The following is a 20831-nucleotide window of genomic DNA, read 5'->3' as shown; positions in this document are numbered from 1 at the left end:
ATAGGATTTTTTTGTTTGGAAAATGGACATTTATTCTTTTCTTTTTTTTTTTTGCTTGTCAGGTTTTTTTTTTGAAAGTCTAAAAAAAATTCTTACACTTACCCCCCCCCCCCCCCCCCCAAACTTTCAATTAACTTCCGACGCAAATGAAATACTATTTCGGAGGCGGGGTGGGTTTTGAGTTAGATTCAAATCCTTCTATAGAATCAAATTTGAATTTTCTTCCTACTATACGTACTACATTTACTTATTTGACCCTTGCTCTTACAAAAAGTGGGTCGTCCTTTAAATGAACATATTCAGTATAGCATAAAGTTATGTCTGAAAAAAAGCCGCTATTCCTATGTGCCCAGAAATAAAATAAATATGGAGTAAAGTATCATTGAAGAATCTCAAATAACCCACTGGCGGATTTAAGGGGGGGGGCGTGGGGGCGCACGCCCCCCCCCCCCCCTAAAATTTTCAAAGGAGTGATAATATTTATAATGCCACATTTTGGTACAAAACTAACGTTATTCTGCCTGGTTTTATTCTTAAAATACACAAAAATCCAGCCTTCAGAAGTTCGATTGATAAAGTATTAAGGCGTATTGAAGAATATGCTATATACTTTTAACAAAAATAATCGAAAAATATGCACTATTATTGTGCCTGGTTTTATTCAAAAATAAACCCCAGACCCCTTGCCTTTGCTTTCCACCTAGTTTTACCAACACTCGTAGCGAACACCACGCCACCTAGCGTTATAATGTGGCACTAAATTTTGACGGTTTGACAACTTCCATTCGTCTTCATTGCATATGCTTCATTGTTAGCGTGATTGAATTAACATTCGTAGTAGAGATAATGCTAATAATTTATTAAAGAAACTGTTTAAGTTTAAAAGAAAGTAGAATGAATTTACAAGAATGAAGCAACATAGAAGTAAAGAAAAAAATGAAGAATGATAAAAGTCAAAGAGAAATGTAATAAAGACGAATATGAAAACAATAAAGTGACATATAATTACAATAATAACAAAGCATAAAGAAGTAGGCATAATAAGAATAAAAGCAAGATACATAGACTTTTGGCGGTAATTCCCTTCCATATTTGGAAACGAACCAGCGCTACTAATACCGCACAATCCCCCAGTTTCATTGTAAAACTTTATAGTAAGAATAACGTCGGAGTTATTTATTTGTACGATCTGATTAATTCTTGGGTTTCTCATCTTTTTGTACATAGTTTACCACTATGATTAAAAGGTGAATGCACTTTATATTGCAGGTAGCGGGAATAACAGAAATGTACCAAAAGAAGCATATGTCCCCAAATCAAAACAGAGATCGTTATAGAAACAACCTCCGAGAATCAGAAGACAATCTAAGACGCAGACGATCGAAAGAGATACGAAGCAGACGAGAGCTCGAACTTGAAGAAGATCTAGTGAAAACCGGAAGTGAAGACGAGAATGATAAAAACAAACGTAGGCCCAATAGGCGACGTAAATATGCCAAAAATAAAGAGGAGAAGACATATTCTAAATTAAATAAAGAGAGACAAGAGTGGAAAAATCAAAAGACAAGAAAGCAGGAGATGCTCCGATTTAACGATAGACAAAGAAAGAGACCGTTAGGTCAAGAAAAGCAGTTCAAACAATATGGGAATATTAGAAGCGTGCCAAATCTTCGAGTGACGTACTTAGGTTCTCAAGCGAGGGTGTCCGACGATTCAAGCGCAGTCCCGTTACGGCTTCCAAAAAAGGGTTTCCAAGATGAAAGTCTTCCATATAAAACATCAGTGACACGACACACTCAAAACACACACGATTTAGAAAAGCTAATGGATTCATATCGAGAAAGGCACCCAAAAAATAATTTATCTAACTCTGTCTCCAACTCCGACATTAGTGGAGTCGAGGATCTGAAGGCAAAAGCACGAAGTAAAAGGGCTTCCATTTTAAATCGTGCCGAACGGCTGCTCCATAGTCGGAGAATGAAGGAGGATTATTCCAGTGGAGAAGATGGGGACACGGAGAAAAGTGACAGAAATGACAACGTGGTCCACAAACGGAGAGTGGACTACCCGTCGAGTGATGACGATAAATACGTCATGGTGAAGACAACGGTGTCCCCGTCCGATTCTGACATATTTACTGACCTAGATGTAGCACTTCCGCCTATACCTCAGTTTGACTCGCCTTCCGGCAAATCACTGCCTTCCATGACAAAAGTAAGTAAAGATTTCTCACACATTTTATATTGCCCTCCATTTCAGAGCATTTTCCCATTCCCCATCAATTTTGTGTACACTTTACGCCAATTTCTTTAGAGGACCATACTAAGATGAAATCTTAAAGCCACAAATTATGATTCACAAATAAGACATGGATTATTTATGAAATATATTCATAAGATAAGAAATCTATTTCAGCTGAAGCCAAATTAAATTAATATTGATAATGAATTAATATTAAGATGTATTTAATAATGACAAAAAAAAAATCATATTATGCTGTGATTCAAGCTTTGAAAACAATATGTAAGTAAGAAAAATCAATTTTGAATATAGTACTACATGTAATTGGACTTTAGCGAGAAGCACTGGCTTTTACAGTGGACAGCTTACTTAGGCTTTTAAATATGTTTTATATAAAGGGATCGGGAGTTATAATGGATAATTAAACCATGTAAGTGCTTATACATACCCAGAATAGATGAGAAGATGTGAAGCAGTATAATACACTGTTATAAAAATAATGAATTCGTAAACGGATTCTGTTTATTTTCAATAATTTTCTGAAGGAATCAAATAGGGAATAAAAATAACTAAAAGAAACCTTGAGGAAGATGAGGGTGGGAAGGGGGGTGAGGATAGGGTGGTTGCCTATCGGATTATTACTATCCCTTCCGAAAAACATTATATAAAAACTTAAAAGTAACCCTTTCTACTTAACTTTTAATCTAAATATTTATATCGCAAAACTTCCATATTTCGTCCAGCTGTAAAAGTTAGCCTTCGACTGTACAAGTCAGTGCTTTTCGCACTTCATTATTTACAGTATTAGAAACATAACAAACTAATGCAAATTTTTGTTGTCAAAACAATGCATTTTACGATATGTTACTTGTACCCCCTTCGGAATTAAACAAAGTGAATTTCAACAAACGGTATTTTAGCTCACTCAATGAACAAGCATCGATACTGGGTAGTTAACGTTGTTATTGAAGAAATAGTTAAGAACATAAACTGTAAAAACATATTTTAATAAGATAATTGTTTACTGATTGTTTTGTACGCTTTTCATCCCATGTAGTGAAGGTGACGATGAACTTTAGTTCTAAGTCTGCACAGGGTGCATTAGAGATATAAATATCTTAAAATGATCAATCAACAGAAAATAGATTTAATGACAGCTGCTTAAAGGTTATTTACACTCTTAACATTAAATACGTATGAAAAAGAACCATTGATTTACCGTTATAAAGATTTATCTTTCTCTAAACAAAACTTTATCAGCTCTTATGTAATTTAAAGTTGCTGTTGTTGAAATTTTGATACATGCGATGGTATTAAATATTCAATATAGTAAAAAAGGAATTCTCTCTCTCTCTCTCTCATCAATCATAACTAACTTTTCGGAAAGAATCGCGATTGAACAATCCTTCATCACATAAGTACAAGTAAACAAAGTGCTAAATACCCCTATGTGCGTCTTGAGGTAAGCACAGAATGTCCAGTGGATATTTAAAAATATTTGAAACGCAGAGTCCCGGCAAAATACAAACCGGAAATGAAACAACAGTCAATTCACAATGACAAGGATATTGAATAAATCTTCGAAGAATTCCCAATGTTCTCTGAGGAAACTACTGCAATATAAGAGCAAACATAGATATGACAAAATACCTCAAGGTGGTGGAAGGCACAATGATACGCAGGGTTATCAAGCAATATCAGTCAGATGATTCTGTCAGTATGATAGTGAAAACTTTGGAAATATTAGAAATAACCTAATTAGGTAAGGGAATTAATTACCATATATACACATGGGACTAAACTTGCAATTAAGGAAAATGAGCGAAAGCATTGATTCGACGATTACAAACAGAGGTTCTGGGAATGGCAACATTAATAAAATTCCAAAAATTGTTGTGTCTGGTCCGACCGACCTGGATGAAAATATCATCACAAAAAGTGTATTTAAATCTAAAGATGAGGAAAATGACCCTAGAAACAGTAACTCAATGCTAGCAACACCTGCCCCTATTGACAAAGAAGGACTTAAAAAGGACAAGCTCAGGCGGACCAACATACTGAAGAGGGGATCTGAAGGAAAACTGTTGACACCTACGTGGCAAAAAGGATTCGTTAAAAAACAAACTGTCAATCTAATAAATAAAGACAAATTTCGAAGGAAAATATCAGAGTCTATTCCGCAGTCAGAAGAGGTGCCACGGAACACCACTGTGAAGTCAGAAATCAAAAACGACCCATATGATTCAGATAAAAGTTTAAAACTTACGAAAACATGGAAAATGGAATCAGAAGGGAGGGTAAGGCGTACTGGTATAGATAACAAGCACACAGCTTCTTTTAAAACAGAAATGATTCCAAATGACTTGCAGACAAGTTCAAAGAAAGAAAAAGGTAACAAAAATTTCACAACTTTTAAAAACAAAAAGGCAATACCTTCAACGAACACAAAGGCAAGAGATCTACATAAAGGCGATAAAAATGGGGATGAAATTAAAAGTAGAATGAAAAATAAAGATGTTGAAAGTATTACGGATGTTAACGACCGTGGTAATAAAAGTATCTCGGAAATAAACAAGGTCTTGAAGAATCCAAAAGGTAAAGAGATTAAGAACATTCCACAGAAGGGTAATTTGAATGTTACAACATCAGACGAAAATACAAAGAACCATTCTAGTGCCACAACGAATTCTAACGAAGGAAAAATTACCGAAAACATTCATAAACGCGTCAAGATCTCCGTAGAAAATTTCAGTTCTTTCAAAAAACGTAAAAAGTACGGAAATGATTTAAGAAATCGAATTGGAAAGAAATGGAATATCGACACATGCAATCGTCGACTTTTGTACAGCGATGTGTATGGAAGAAGAAAAGAAAGTGTGAACAAAGTTCAGACTCTGGTCAAGGAAGAGAAGGGCAAACGTCAAGTGTCCTTTTCCGATTCTGGTTTGCCAATAAGGTTTTCCACATACACGGATAAGGATAACTCTTTTGCTCGCTTTAATGATATTTCATCATTGAGCTCCCTCTTATCAGCAAAAGATAAAAGTAGAAAAGCAGCAATAGTGAAACCAATGCCTTCGAGAAAACAGCCTGTAAGTTATTCTGTTGATTCTACGAATAGCCGCATTTATGTGCCAAGAAGTCCTACTTTTACAAAGGAAGCACCAGAAGTTCTGAAGAATTATCAGGAAACACCTCGCACGCAACATGTTCGTCAAACCCAACCTGATCATCAAGACATCAGTAGACGTACCCAACAGAAAGTCGAAACTAAATTGAAATACAAACCACATATTCATAGACGCGACAGTACAAACGAAGCTGCACACCTGTACACTGAGTTGCATGTACCCGTCAAAAGAGAATATCAGAAGCACTTTGACTCATTTGTGCTTCTCGACAAAAATTTCGATGATTCCGAAGACCTGAAAGAAAACTTTTCTGAAGACAAAGTAGTTTCCAAAAATCAGGGTCGGTTTAGTTCTCAAATCAGTAGCAATCGCTTATTAAGATCGAAGGAAAATTCAAATTCCCCTGTACTAGAAATTGTGTTTCAGCCAAATATGGGACAAATTGTTGTGACAGAACAAGAACAACATACTCTCAGTACAACAAGAGTGTACATGAAGTCTGGAACAGTTTCGGCTTTCCTCCATCGGGGCACATCGGCAACTTCCCCTGAAAACTTTCCTGACGTACCTGAGGCAGAGGTACCCAAAGTACATATGCAGAGAAGCAAGGTAATGTTCCGAAAATATATATATCACTGTTTATCATTCACGCCTACAATCTAAGCCGTAAGCAAATTAATACTTGTAACAGAAATAACAAGAGTACTTTTAAAAATATAAAATCAAGTTTTAATATGTTTCCTATATTATTTTTTAAAATACATACAACAAAAATCATATCAATACTTGGAAAATTTTGTTCCCGAGTCTTAATAACCTGGAAAAGACTACACAATAAAAGAACTTATCCCTCTTAGGACTCAATGTGTGTGTTTATCAAAAGCCTAGAGGATTTAAGTAGCAAAACAGTAATTAGTTCATATTAATTGTAAATGATCAGGCTAATATATATTTTTAGAAATGTGTTTAATTTTATTGAATTTTTCACGAAACCATCAATATATTGGAAAACAAATCAAAGGAAAAGCACTGTAATGAAATCTCGTTTTCCTTGGAGCATTTCTTATTCTCTCAAAAGCCAATGAAAACATCGACGTTAGGTAAGGAAACTCATCCAATATTTACCAACTTCTTTCTTAATTGTACCGAACCTAATAAAACATGCTTAGGGCAAGGCATGGACACAGAAGGAGTTACACGGCGGTCTCTTACGTTACAATATAACGGAGTTCATAACAAAATACGAAAATTTAACCAAAGTCTGACAAAAAACCACGCCTAAAGATGAAGACTTTCGTTCTTTTGATTTCACAAAGAATATCAAAAATGGAGAAGAATTAAGTTTAACGAGAAGACGGAAACAGTTGGATTAATTACTGTATGTCGCACAATGAACACGCCAGCGCCACAGTCAGGATCAAATGTTGGAAGTCGTCGAAACAGTCGCCGACTGTCCAGAAAGATGTCCACCGCTAACTGGTCGATCGACAGTCGGAGATATAGCATGGCAGATACTGCATCACTGAAGAGGCTCGAAGAGAGCAGCCGAGAAAGTGGGAACCAAGACAGTGTTCATAAGAGACGTCCCTCTCGATCTCTAACTCACTCAAAATCATCAAAACACATAGATCTCAGACGCTTTACTGCAGACAATATTTTTGAGGAATTGAATTCTGACAAGAATACAAATAGTGGAAAATTATATGGGGAAAACAATATAAAGCCTAGTGATATTTCTGATATTTCTCTCACGGAACATGTCATTCCTGAATGCGAAGAATATTCTAATGGTGAATTCACTCCAAAGAGTTTATCGCTCCTGAGAAAGAATTCTAGTGAGGAGAAACTTTTTACTCAGTCGACGTCAACCGGTTCACAAAATGACAGCGAAATGACTCCGGGCGACGTGAGTTTGTTGTTTTTAGCTTTCACAATTTGAGAAATCAAACTCCAGCACACTTGATTTTATAGTTATCAATTAAATTATAGGACAATTATATGACAATGTATATTAGTATACGTATGTGCGTTACTGTACCTAAACATCATACTGTCTCATCGACAAAATGAACAGGGGGAAGTAAATGACTTGTTTGGCTCTTCATTGACCAACTATAAAAAGAATGCTGTTTTTAATGTTGTGAATTATGGATGAGAAGCGACCAGAGGATTATCCGACTAGCCTCTAATCTGTTTACCTCCTATTTACTGGTAGTCATGGGCAGTGCTCATTTTATGTTCGTCGGGAGTGAAATATCTCCCTTATGGATGTTGGCATTCCATTGAAAATTAATTACTTCCCACACCGAAATTATCATCCATAACCATTCCAGTGCTTCCCTTATCAAAGATCAATATTTTTTTAATTCGTGTTTTATTAAAAAAAAATTACCGGTTCAATAAAGAATATCTTTAAAATATTTTTTTAATTGAATTTTATATGATACGTCACGCCGAAAAGTTTATATTTAATAACAATTCAGGAGACTTGCACAATTCAAATTCAATTTAAGATGAAAAGTTTTTAATTCCCCTCCAATTTACAAACCGTATCCTCTGCGAATTAGTCAAGCCCTTGTAACTCAGATAATTAGATACCGGGGTAATTCATTATTCTATTACATGTTGATCTCTAATTGGACTCTATTAGTTATGCATGAGTGACACGGTTTCAGTGGTTCCAGTTTCTATCTTGTATACTATAAGAGATAAACGATTGATTTTTCTAGAAATACGTACTGTATTGCAGGTCTATAAATTTTTTGCACGCTAAATTGTCCGAACGAGTATCTTACATTGCGAATGCACCCATAAAGGAATTTATCAATTAGTCCAAACTATAGTTTTATCAAAAAATTCAAATAAAGCATGTGTACAACTTTGCTTGCTAAATCTTGAACAATCTTTTGTTTCTCTATATTATGAGATTTGAATAAGATTATCTTCAATGGATGAAAGATTCTGTAAGTGGACAGTATAATAATTCATTCTGAGATTTATATAACAGTAGCTTCAATAAATGAAAGATTCTGTAAGTGGACAGTTAAATTAACGACCAAGTCCAAGTCATTTTAAATTTATGATTACTCCTAATTATACTGTGACCTGCCCCTAGCGAGGTATAAAAACTAACGAATTTTGATATTGATGATATTCAGAAGCGCTTGATGTCAGATTAAGAACAAACTAACCATATTTACAAAGGAACCGACACAAGGGATAGTATGCAAAAAGGATCAGGTCTTAATTATAATCTGTAATATCCAAAATCCACCCATAAACTAAATATCATTTGGTACGGAATGGAGTGGCTTTTATTTTATCACTAGAGTTTAAACTGTTCGCATTTTCACTCTTCCAAAATACAATGGTTAATATTTATGATATGGCTAAGTCCGGTTATATGCTCTGACACTTTGTACTTATCTGTATCCGTTTTGTATTGGCAAATCATTAAACATTAATTGTTTGACGGCAAATGATAGTTTTTGAAAGCATTTGAGAGTAAAAATTTTGAAATAACTTTATTCAACAAAGATGACAAGTCTGTATTTTTTTTCAGCATAAAATATCATTAGTAGAAACTAATGCTGGAATATTCAATCAAAGCAGCCTTGACAGAAAGCCCTATTTGTATTTAAATAATTTGCTGTATTGAATTTTAAATCAGATTTCAAAGCACTAATTTATTTTCATGGAAGATGCTGAAAATGTTCAAATGTTAACGCACGACACATGACGGATGACGGACGACGGAGACAGATAGAAATTGGCCACCGAGTTTACTCAAGTGACCTAAAAAAAAAATAAAATTGTCGCTTCACTACCATTCATCACGTTTATTGAGGCAGAAGAGAACAGTGTATAAACACAAAGTCAGCTAGTTAATGAAATATTTAGAAAACCTAGCTAAATAAAAGAGTATTCCATGATATGCCCAGCACTGTCTCCCAACATCATATCCAGTAAACAGTCAAACCAAGCGTCTACCTTTGCATAATTAATTTTGATATCATTAAGATATGGCGGATTCTTCGCTCTTAGAATTGAGGGATATTAAGCATGTTAATGTCTAGGCCTCATCATACAAACATGGCAACGAGGCGCTCGGAGAAGTCTCTAACTAAAACAATGAAGATGAAAGGGCAAAGTAAGAAGACTTCGCGTATCGGCACAACCACTAAGGTATTCTTAATTGTATCATTTGATAGGACCTCAGATGCTTGCATTGTGAAACCAAAATTTCTCATTCGTTAAATTCGATTTTATCTACCTCCTTAAACATTATCTTGTCTTATCCCTTATATTATTTATTGTTTTCAGAATTTATCGAATTATAAAAAACGTTTTAAATGCTTCTAATTTTTAATACAAAAGTTAAAAACTAAATGACAACAGTGGATTACAAAAAACAAGAAGAAGGTTAATCAATCAATACTTCATGACAAAATACGATGAAAGATTGGTTAACTTTTAAACGAGCGAACAATATTTTACAATACAAACCTATTTAGGTGTACTTTTTAAAAATATGGTTGCTAAGGAAGTAGTGATGACGAATACCACAGAGTCCCGCTTCGCCGGAGTTTCGCGGTCTTTAAAGTGACAACGCTTGGCAGCAGTCTCCTTGATAGTGCCGATGTTTCAAGGTCCTTAAAGTGAGGATGCTTCATATCCCTCTCCGATATAGTTAGTGTATGTAGAACAGGGATAATCATGTTTAAAGGAAATACTATAACACGGAGACACAAGAGCGAAAGGAATCTCAAAAATGCTCCCCAAATTCAAAGGGATGATCATGTGCACGAACAAGAGGCCCAAGTGAGTAGTTAAAAGTATTGTAAAACTGATATCTTAATAATGATTTTAAAAACAAAAATTTAAAACTTGTTCAATAATACACCTAATTGGAGACCGTTGAAAATTCAGAATTAGAAGAACTTTAATGTTTCAATTTATTCGATAATTCTAAAACAAAATATGAGCACTGCCATATAAAAAATTCTTTGCAATTTTTACATGTTTCAATCGTTTGATCTAGGTAATGGTCAGCTTACATTCAAATCCAAGTATAAATGATTAAAAATAAGAAAAGAAAAAAAGAAGAAAAAACTCCTAAGATTGAATTTATGGTGGAAAAATATAAAGCACTATGATCAATGATAAAAACATGTACACTGTGCTTGTAAAAAAAGTCATTTGTATTCAACGTACCTGCGTTTGATACTTTCGTCTTTTTCCTGACTTCTCAAATGGCCTGAGGTAAACTCAAAGTACAGTCTATAAACTAAAAGAATGCAAAAAAAAAATTATACTTTATAATGAATAACAGATATCAGCCATTCAAATATAATGTAAAGCTAGAACACTACCTATTTGGCTCTCTAGATACTTTCACTTAAGTGATATTATATGGATCTGTAACCGTCCGGGATCTCTCTCTATTTCTTGAGAAATGTGTCAAAATACATCATATTTTATCAAAATGATCCTGTTTGCGAAACAACTTCTGTTGGAAATGTGTGATTAATAGATTTAAGCTGATGAATGTTTACAGGAATCTTGTCTTTATCCAGTTGCCATGAAAATGTTTTAAGTGGTGTTGTCGTTGTATTTTTATCAATAGAAGTTTCTATCAATAGATGCACTCAATAGATGCACATGTCAAAAGTTGTAACTTTTCACAGAGCCAAGCAATGTAAAATTTGAAAGACTAGAAAATATTTACCAAAAAAAAGTCTATTAATAAAGGCTTATTCTATCGGCCGAATAAGCTTCTAAATAATTAAATAGTGAATACTTATTTCATCCAAAATGTTGTATAGAGTCATTTTTCTTCGTATATCTCCACGTCAGACAAAACCCAACGATCATCAAATATTTGAATTGATAAAAAAAAAACTTCATTAACTGTGCACTAATATATAGAGAAAATAATATAAAATTGAGATTTGTTTTCATATTTGTACTAGTATAAATTAAGTCCATTTAATTATCTATTCCTAACAAATCTGTTATTAGTTTATCTCTCGATTAAAAAGATAAATAAAGACATGTTTAAAACCATGTTTAAAAACCTTCCTTACGAGAATTGTCCTTACATTTGTAAAACTTTCTTCAATAAGTACGTACGAATGTGGATCAATACTTCTAATCAATTGTTTAAACCGAGGAACCTGGTTCAATTCGTCTCTTAGTTAAAAACGTAATTAAAAGAGCACATTAGAAGTATATTGGGCAAATATATTGAAAAGATGCATCTCTGTCGTAGATAGAATGAAAATAAAATTAATATTCATATGTCTAAGACCATTGTTTGAGAATGAAAAGTTAAACAAGAATCACTTCATCTTGACAAATCCTTAATGACTTAATTCTGTAGTATTTTCTTATAAATAATAAAAAATCAAAGTCCAAGTAATAATCATCTCTCATTCATTGAACTGCAAAATTACAACCTCTTATCTTGAAAAACTATAGAGGTTATCCAAAATGATGTAACAATATTATGCAAAATACAAAGTTCAACAACTTGTATTTTTAAATTAAGAAATCAAAAATTAGCAGCCGATACTTTTTAAGGATAAACAAAAACCATTATCCAAGTTATCTACAAGAGTTGCGGACAGGACATGGGTATTCCTAATATCATGAAAAGAATGGCAGTGTCTACGTTTTGTTATTGGAAACCCAAAATATTCCTGAAATCGGCACGTAGAAGAGGGATGCACAACAGTGCTGTACAATAAGGATTCTGTGAAAACAACTTTTATTCGGTGGTGTAGGAGGAAATACTAAAAAAAGGATGAAAACCTCTAATATGATAGAATAGCAGGGTCCACGTTTTATTGGACACCTATATTTTTCTAAGGTTAAACGTAAAAATAAGTTCTCAATGGCACTATGTCACATAGATTCTGTGGAAGTCTCAATTACTAGTATTTTTATTTCAGTGGCTCAGGAGGTGCAACGAGACGTGGGTACTACAGTGCCCCTATGTGGTACTGACAGTTACTCCGTCACTACATGTATATCAATGCACTATTAAACTGGATTTTACAAAAAAAAATCCATGTTACAAATGATCGAGTGTTATTTTTTGCAGAAGTTACAAAATGTCTTGGTTTGTTGTTTAGTATGATACCTTCTTTGTTCGCGTGGTGACTAATTTACCTGCAACATTCGCAAAAGATTTCATGACGTAAAATTGTCTCGTTACAGAACCACCACATTTTATTTGAGGAAATAAAAACAACAATCATTTATCCGTAATAGGCTTTATTTCTCTTGTAGAAACACATTAATTTTAATTTCATGACATAATTAGTTAGATATATGGACTAATCCTACAGTTTACACAGCAGTTAAAATACCCATTTCTCAGTTAACATTTGTCAGGTGTAGCGTGATTGTGTAAATTACTTCCAAAAAATATTTAAGTGAGATTACAAGAACAGAAGTAATTTCAAGTCACTGACATAAACATTTATCCAACGGTATACTATATACTGTACTGCATAATGCATACAGTAATTACTATACACAAAAGGCGCATCAGATATTGCAAAGATACATAAGTGTATTTTATCCTCGTGACTGACTTTGCATATTTTCCTTTTCAGAGTGAAATTCCCGTCTACAGTGACGATGAGTATGAAGTGTACCCAGCACAAAGGCCTCATACAGACACTTACAGGGAGTATCCCCCATTCGTGATGGGAAGATATGAACAGGCCAAAATGAATTCAGATTTCAACGAAAAGATTGAAGTACATAGAACAACCGATAGGAAAGGAAAGAGAGTGACCTTCTTTAGGAATGGTGATAAAGATTTCAAGGGAGTAAATGTTTGTATTAATCCCAAACAATTCCTGAACTTTGAGGCACTTCTTGTGTATCTGAATGATCGAATTGAAACAACGTCAGGAGTTAGGTATGTGTTTTCCTTACCAGATGGAAAAGAAATTAAGAGTGTGACTACATTTCAGCAAGGGAGGTCTTACATTGTGTCCTCAGTTAAAAAGCCTGCTCTTGACATCCCATATGGTCAATCCAGAGAGCAGTTTTGGAACAATCGAAAACCCTCAGCAAGTCGTGTTCGAAAAAGTGAAGTCGAATTATTCAAAAGATCAGAATCACCGAAAAATGCTCCTAAAAACAAGCCCAGGGTAATCACCGTGATAAACAATGAGTACAGGGACAAAAGAGAAAAGTTCTACATCAATCCTAACACTAGGCATAACTTCGAAGATTTACTACTCACCATGGGGGACATGACAAATATCGATATACATGCTTTGTATACTGAAAAGCAACCCCATAAAAAGGTTAGTATACTATCCCGAAATCAACATTTAACTCTACCACTGAGTATTCAAAACTTGGAAAATCGTACAGATTATACTTTAAAGAACAGAAAAGTATTTTAAATCACCACGATTTTATAATAATTTGGCGAAGTAGTTTTGAAGAATTAATTTATATCACTTCTAATATGTGCAGTTCATAAGATGAGTGAAACGTTAAATATTTACTATTTTCACAGGTTGAGAGTTTCAGCCAATTATTCAACGAGTTTAAAAACCAGGATAATTTTATTGCCTGTGGACCAGAATTAGAACCTCTAAAACCAGAAAATGTTAAACGCCCTGCTCCCAGCAGCAACTCAGGAAGTGATTCCATGAGTGTGGCTAGTAGAATGAAAAAGTTCCACAAAGCAAACGATGGAGGTAATCTCTCTCTCACTCTCTCTCTCTCATCAGAAAGAGTACTACATTCATAGTCCTTCTTCAGAGATAAACCTATTTGCAAAATTTTCCAGCACGCTTTATCATAAATATTGAAAGATTTATAAAGAATATCTATAAAAAGGTTTCGGAAACAAAAACAACAAAATACAATCATTGTATTACGAGCATTATGGAGCAGTATTAAAAAAAAGATATAGTGATAACTGAAAGACATGATGCTTTGAAATATTAACCATGGAAAGTAACCACACTTCTAGTTTCAATTACCATGCATGAAACTGTGTTAATAAATCATTTAAATATAGTTTGTAATATATCATGATTAAATTACCCAGAATTGGATGAAATTGATGAATATGGCATGCAGCATTCTCCCTCGCCGCAGGAGGGAATACTGAATGGGGTACCTGTTAACGGGTATCAGGAGCCAATCTCAGCCAGACATTTCGAGGAGGACGACAGCGTCAAGTTCACCATACGGGGCAGAGTCAGAGGTTAATAATACATGCTTCTTCTAAGCACTGTTATTATATGTAGTCCAAACTTCTTCTTAGCATTGATATGTACAATAACCTGTAAATAACGTTTTGTTATTAAACATAGATAAGAAACATGAGCAATTTTATCGCTAAGATTCCTATGCTTTCACAATTCAATTAAGAAAATGTTTTCAGCAAAAATGTTATTTATGTATGCTTGATTCTATGATACTTGCAGCATGTTCTTTTGAATTTTAGCCATTATAAGTTTTGATATCATTTATAGAATATTTCCCACCATCCATTACCTACCCCGACGACGATGGACAACGACCGGACAAAAAGCTGAAATTGGAATGGATGTATCCTTAATATAACCTCGTTTATCTCGATATTTCTTCATAAGAACACAGTTTTATGTGCATATAGATTACTATCATAAAAATACTAACCTATATTATTATTTAAGTTGACCTTGACCTTTATCTTAGTTACGGTTTCCATGCACGTGAGGTTTGTAAAAGCGTGGTGGTGTATAGGACGGGTGAACTTCTGTATTATGTGGCAGCTGTGGCGGTCTTCTTCCGGCGGAATGAGGACAGAGGCGACACCCAGCGGCATTACCTGGGTCATACGGAAGACATTTCATGGTACGACTTCTGGTATAGAAGGTATTCTTGTAAAAATAAACGATTGATATGTAACTGAAAAGGATTGAACATCATTTCTTATTTGCAGCCTCGAGCTACATCCTTCCGAGAACTTAATAGCTTCGGGACAAATTGCGGGAAAAGAAAATCCAGTAAGTAGCTACAGTTTATTTGTTAAGGACAGTCTTATTTTAACGCCTTAGAACCTACGAAATAACCCTATTTGTTTTTACAGAAATGCGCCATACACCTTGTATACAATATTATAAACCTGGTCAGGAACTACCTTGTACAAACATGATGGAGCACACTTAAAATAGGTTTCTTTTTGCCAAGAAAATATTTTTGAAAATAGATTTCTTGATCGCTTTAGTCTAAAATCGAAATTGCGAAAGAGCACGAACTGTGCTTATGAATTTGGTCGTTGACGTTTGTGGAAATTAAATTCCCCTGAATATTGCATTAAAGTGAAGACCAGTATGATACATCTCAACGAGCAAAGGGAAAGTCAATTTTGATAATATTCCACAAAGTGCACTTAAACCGCATCACCTTTCATCCAAATTCAAATTTTACTTTTATGACATAATGGAAGGCTAGTTTATTACCATAATTAGCAGCCTCATTGAGAATGATATTGATGGATCAATATTTAATATGCAACCAATATAATTTAATGAGACTGTATCAAATAAACAAGATACGTCGTATGATAATCCGGAAGTGTCACATCCGAAACGATATTCTATTCCTCCTCATCAATCTAGTAGGCAGTAAAAAACACATGTTATTGAACGCCAACACCTAAAATGTTTTATCAATTGAATTCATTAAACATATCATTAGTTGTCTCGTTGGGTTTATTAAAGTAGGTTTCAAGCTCAAACTATCAAGGTGGACAGGGACTAAGCTTGAGATAGCATTTAAAAGAAAGGGGCATATGGTTTGAACATATTTTATTGCATAAATACTATACAAAGAAAGGAGCATATACTATACCAAGACGAGAAACTGATATGACATACAAAGCCTCGGTTAATCATCATAGAAAACACACTCATAAATGATATACCCTAAAAGCTTGATATTCTTACGGCTATATTTTTATTGATTTTCAGGAATAAGCCTAATTGATATTTTTCTCTGAACTTTATACAATAGAAATGAAGATTATATCTTATTAAGTTACATGAATTGGCTTTAAAACAAGAGAACGGGACAAAAGGTGAGGAAGGAGGGGGAGGTGGTATTCGCATGTATTAACGAGAATCGTCTGTTTATCATAAATCAAATTGGAGGCACCAAACTTTGATGAACATTTTATTTCGTGGATCGACTCGACAATGAAATCCACGAAATTTGATTCTCACGAATATTAATTAAATCACAACTAGTACATATATAAATTATAGCAAATCCATATTTTTAGCCTATACAATAATTCATCTTTGTACTTATCTATTACGTAGGCCCACGTCCGCATCTGGGATGGAGAAAAATTGACCACGCATCATGTGATTGGGATAAGTTTTTTTACGAATGGAATTGCTTCTATCGGATTTTCAGAACAGGTAATAACGATGCAGGTACTGTGTTTAAGTAAAATTTATATTTTCAGTATTAAATTTACGGCATGTTTTTAAGCCATTTTTAGCTTTTAAGCACATTGATGATAAGCATTATGTATTTTAAAAGCATTATTTTAATAAAAATTGTTTTAAGCCATGCAATAGTTTTACATTAAATTTGAAAACATTATAATTGGAGGGGATCAATATTTGCAGATGTTTTGGATCACACTAACCAACGAATTTATATTTCACGCACGGATATATGTCACATGTACAGGAACAAAAGTACTAGTACACTAATCATGAAATTGCTTCTCGAGATACAGTGCTTTTGGTTGCCCACAAACTTTGAATTGAAATAATTAACAGAATATAAATCAAAATAATGAATAGTCAAAAAATGAATAGATATCAACTCCATGACAAAATCAAAACAAGGTACATTTCTAGAATATACCGTATATAAAAAAATGTGTTGAAACCAAATTTGCATATACTACACCTTTGAATGTCTTTGCCTGATGCATTTATTTGAAGTAAAATAACGTTTCATTTTACTTCTTTGTTCCAAAAGAAAGACTGCTTATTAGTAGCTTATCAAAAATGATACAAAGTGCAAACTTTCAGATACAGTGACCAGTTTTCTCTATGCGATACCTAGAGTGTCTTGAATCCTGGTTATTATTATAAAGACATTGATGGTAATTGTTAGTACTGTTGACCTTTCAGAGTAGAGGAGGGTTTATGTGTGTGTCAGACTCTAGTGATAAGCGAGTCATCAGTATCAGTATTAGTATTAGTACTAATCGTTAGTACTGTTGTCCTTTCAGAGTAGCGGAGGGTTTATGTGTGGTAAACACATCCTCAGTATCTGTATTAGTACTTATCGTTAGTACTGTTGACTTTTCAGAGTAGAGGCGGGTTTATGTGTATATCAGACTTTAGTGATAAACACATCCTCAATATCTTTATTATATACCTAATGTGTATCACAAAATTTTACTATTGAATTTACGCTATCACGTGACGTCGTGATCCGATTTTCCGGATCACCAACATGTTGTTTTCTGAATCCATATCACCACTCTCTGAAACAGATGACGTAGTACGCAGAAATATGACGTTATTTTTCTTGCGCGTTAAAAAGTCCCTTGTTATTATGCTTTGTTTAATGGATTAATATTGTCCAATTTATCTCTAAAGGTTAATTTTAATATATTTAGCCAGTTATAAAGGGGGTATATAATAAATTTATCATTATATCAGTAACTTGATCCGAAGAGCCGTATCACGTCTCGTTGACAGGCGCGGATCATCAGATCAAACTCGACGCTTCGCGTCTCGTTTGAACTGATGATCCGCGCCTGTCAACTCGACGTGATACGACCCTTCGGATCATGTTACTGTCATAATAATATATATTTATTATATACCCATCAATTTCCTTGTTTTTGTTACTGTTGATTTTACAGAGTTTGATCCGATTTTCCGGATCACCACACTGTGGTTTTCTGAATCCATATCACCACTCTCTGAAACTGATGACGTAGTACGCAAAAACATGACGTTACTTTTCTTGCGCGTTAAAAAGTCCCTTATTATTATGCTTTGTTTTATGGATAAATATTATACAAATGATCTCTAAAGTTTTATTCTGCTATATTTAGCTAGTTATAAGGGGGGTATATAATAAATTTATCATTATAACAGTAACTTGATCCGAAGAGCCGTATCACGTCTCGTTGACAGGCGCGGATCATCAGATCAAACTCGACGCTTCACCTCTCGTTAGATCTGATGATCCGCGCCTGTCAACTCAACGTGATACGACCCTTCGGATCAAGTTACTGTTATAATAATATATATTTATTATCTACCTAATGCGTATCACTCAATTTTACTGTTGATTTTATGCAATCACGTGACGTCGTGATCCGACTTTCCGGATCACCACACTGTGGTTTTCTGAATCCATATCACCACTCTTTGAAACTGATGACGTAGTACGCAGAAACGTGACGTTATTTTTCTTGCGCGTTAAAAAGTCCCTTGTTACTACGCTTTGTTTTATAGATAAATGTTATACAATTGATCTCGAAAGTTTTTTTTTTGCTATATTTTGCTAGTTTTGAGGGCGTATTTATTAATGTATCATTATAACTGTAACTTTTTTTTTTTACATTATCCATTGTATATAAACAAAGTTTCATATATATTTCTACAAAGTGGTATACAAAGGATTTTAAACTCACACACACACCCTCCCTTACATCCACTCACACATATCAGATTAAACTGGAAACTTCGCATCTCCTTAGATCTGATGATCAGCGCCTGTCAACTTGACGTGATACACCCTTCGGATCAAGTTACTGTTATAATAATATATATGTATTAGTACTTATCGTTAGTACTGTTGACCTTTCAGAGTAGAGGAGGGTTTATGTGTGTGTCAGACTCTAGTGATAAACACGTCCTCAGTATCTGTATTAGTATAATTACTACTTGTTAGTACTGTTGACCTTTCAGAGTAGAGGAGGGTTTATGTGTGTATCAGACTCAAGCGATAAGCACGTCCTCAGTATCTGTATTAGTATAAGTACTAATTGTTAGTACTGTTGACCTTTCAGAGTAGAGGAGGGTTTATGTGTGTGTCCGACTCTAGTGATAAACACGTCCTCAGTATCTGGGACTGGGAAAAAGAAAAGATGATCGCTAAAACAACGGTTAGTGGCATTACGTCATGTTATTATTACAAGTCAGAATAAAATTAAATCACTGAAGATCTTGACAATTTCATATTTTTTTAAAGTTTTGTTTGAAGGAATTTTGAAAATTTTGTTATTTTTGCTTTATTTACAAATAATTTGCAATATTTAATTAAAAGATAGACCAATCTAGTTTCATTTTTCATATCGAAATTTATTTTCACTGATTAGTATTTTTTTTAATATATATATTCTTGCAAAATCTAATAAATTGTTGTTACGCTCTAGGTAAAAAAAAAAGAATCAGTTTTAGTTAAAAGTTTTAATTCATGCCTGTGCCATATTTATATTTTATTAAATGGCAGACTGATGTTTTATTTTTTTTTTTTTACTTTTTTTTTCTCAAAGCAAAGATTAAATCAATTAATGGCTAGTTTTTTCTTCTATTGTCTAAATATAAAATTTGCCGATGAGGAGTCTTTAGGACTTCTTTATCCCCCCAGTGTCCCTATAGATCTTGTAAATACGCTGTTTAAACCATTTTATTGAATATGGACGTAATATTCCCAGTAACTATGAAATTTTACTCCATTTGAATGCTTAACAACAACAGAAGGTAACAAGAGAAGCATGACAAATTTCCTTTGTTTTGTTTTTTTCAAAGCAATTATCAGCACCTCATGACATGCATATTTAATACTTAAATTATCTGAATTCTTTGTCGGCACATCCGTATTTTGGATCACTAAATTCTAAAACATTTCATTATATTTGTTTTTAAGCTGAATTATTTTTTAATTATCCATCACAGGCTGATGACACTTCAATAGGAATATGTTGTGTTTCCAGCATGAATTTATTGTGATAACTGGAATTGCAATAGTTGTTAAATTATTTGCAATGAAGTTGGCCATTTTTCTCTACAGTGTGTCACTTTTTTTTTTCAATGTAACGTAATATATTTAATATCATTTCCGCTGTCAACATTGTTAAATTTCTCTTTGAAGACAACAACAAAGTCTGTCAACTGCTGCTGCTTCTACAAATATGATGACACGTTGTTAATAACATATGGGGCGGATCACTTGTTTTTCTGGCGTCTCTTTTGGGACCCCGTCGGTATACAAGACGGAAAACTCTACAGGGACAAACTCAGCGGCGTTTTTGAGGTGATAAACATTTAAAATTCTTTATAATATTTTGCATCATAATCATCAGCTGACAATTATTGATTGTTCTGAAAAGGAAGCTGTTTTCTTCACTGGTAAAATAGCAGTGCAAATGTACCTATTGATCTTTCA

The 20831-nt window shown here is 33.9% G+C and overlaps 1 protein-coding gene across 4 annotated transcripts in view; it reads left to right on the top strand.

The window, feature by feature from the left end:
- Positions 1-20831, top strand: part of LOC134253306 (echinoderm microtubule-associated protein-like 2) — a 32203-nt gene that overhangs the window by 7307 nt on the left and 4065 nt on the right. For 3 of the 4 annotated variants that reach the window (XM_062735827.1, XM_062735828.1, XM_062735826.1), the window contains exons 2-11: positions 1270-2214; positions 12995-13699; positions 13918-14101; positions 14458-14616; positions 14888-14963; positions 15093-15251; positions 15340-15403; positions 16721-16822; positions 19453-19548; positions 20538-20699. In XM_062735827.1, coding sequence (XP_062591811.1) covers positions 1270-2214; positions 12995-13699; positions 13918-14101; positions 14458-14616; positions 14888-14963; positions 15093-15251; positions 15340-15403; positions 16721-16822; positions 19453-19548; positions 20538-20699 — 2652 coding nt within the window. Of the gene's footprint in view, positions 1-1269; positions 2215-10017; positions 10194-12994; positions 13700-13917; positions 14102-14457; positions 14617-14887; positions 14964-15092; positions 15252-15339; positions 15404-16720; positions 16823-19452; positions 19549-20537; positions 20700-20831 lie in introns of those variants that run through there. The other variant, XM_062735829.1, reaches the window with a different exon arrangement.

Source organism: Saccostrea cucullata, unplaced genomic scaffold, assembly GCF_032062105.1.
Source record: "Saccostrea cucullata isolate Sc308-1 unplaced genomic scaffold, CSIRO_AGI_Scuc_v1 ctg176, whole genome shotgun sequence".
NCBI lineage: Eukaryota > Metazoa > Mollusca > Bivalvia > Ostreida > Ostreidae > Saccostrea > Saccostrea cuccullata.
This window is presented reverse-complemented; position numbering and strand designations above follow the sequence as displayed.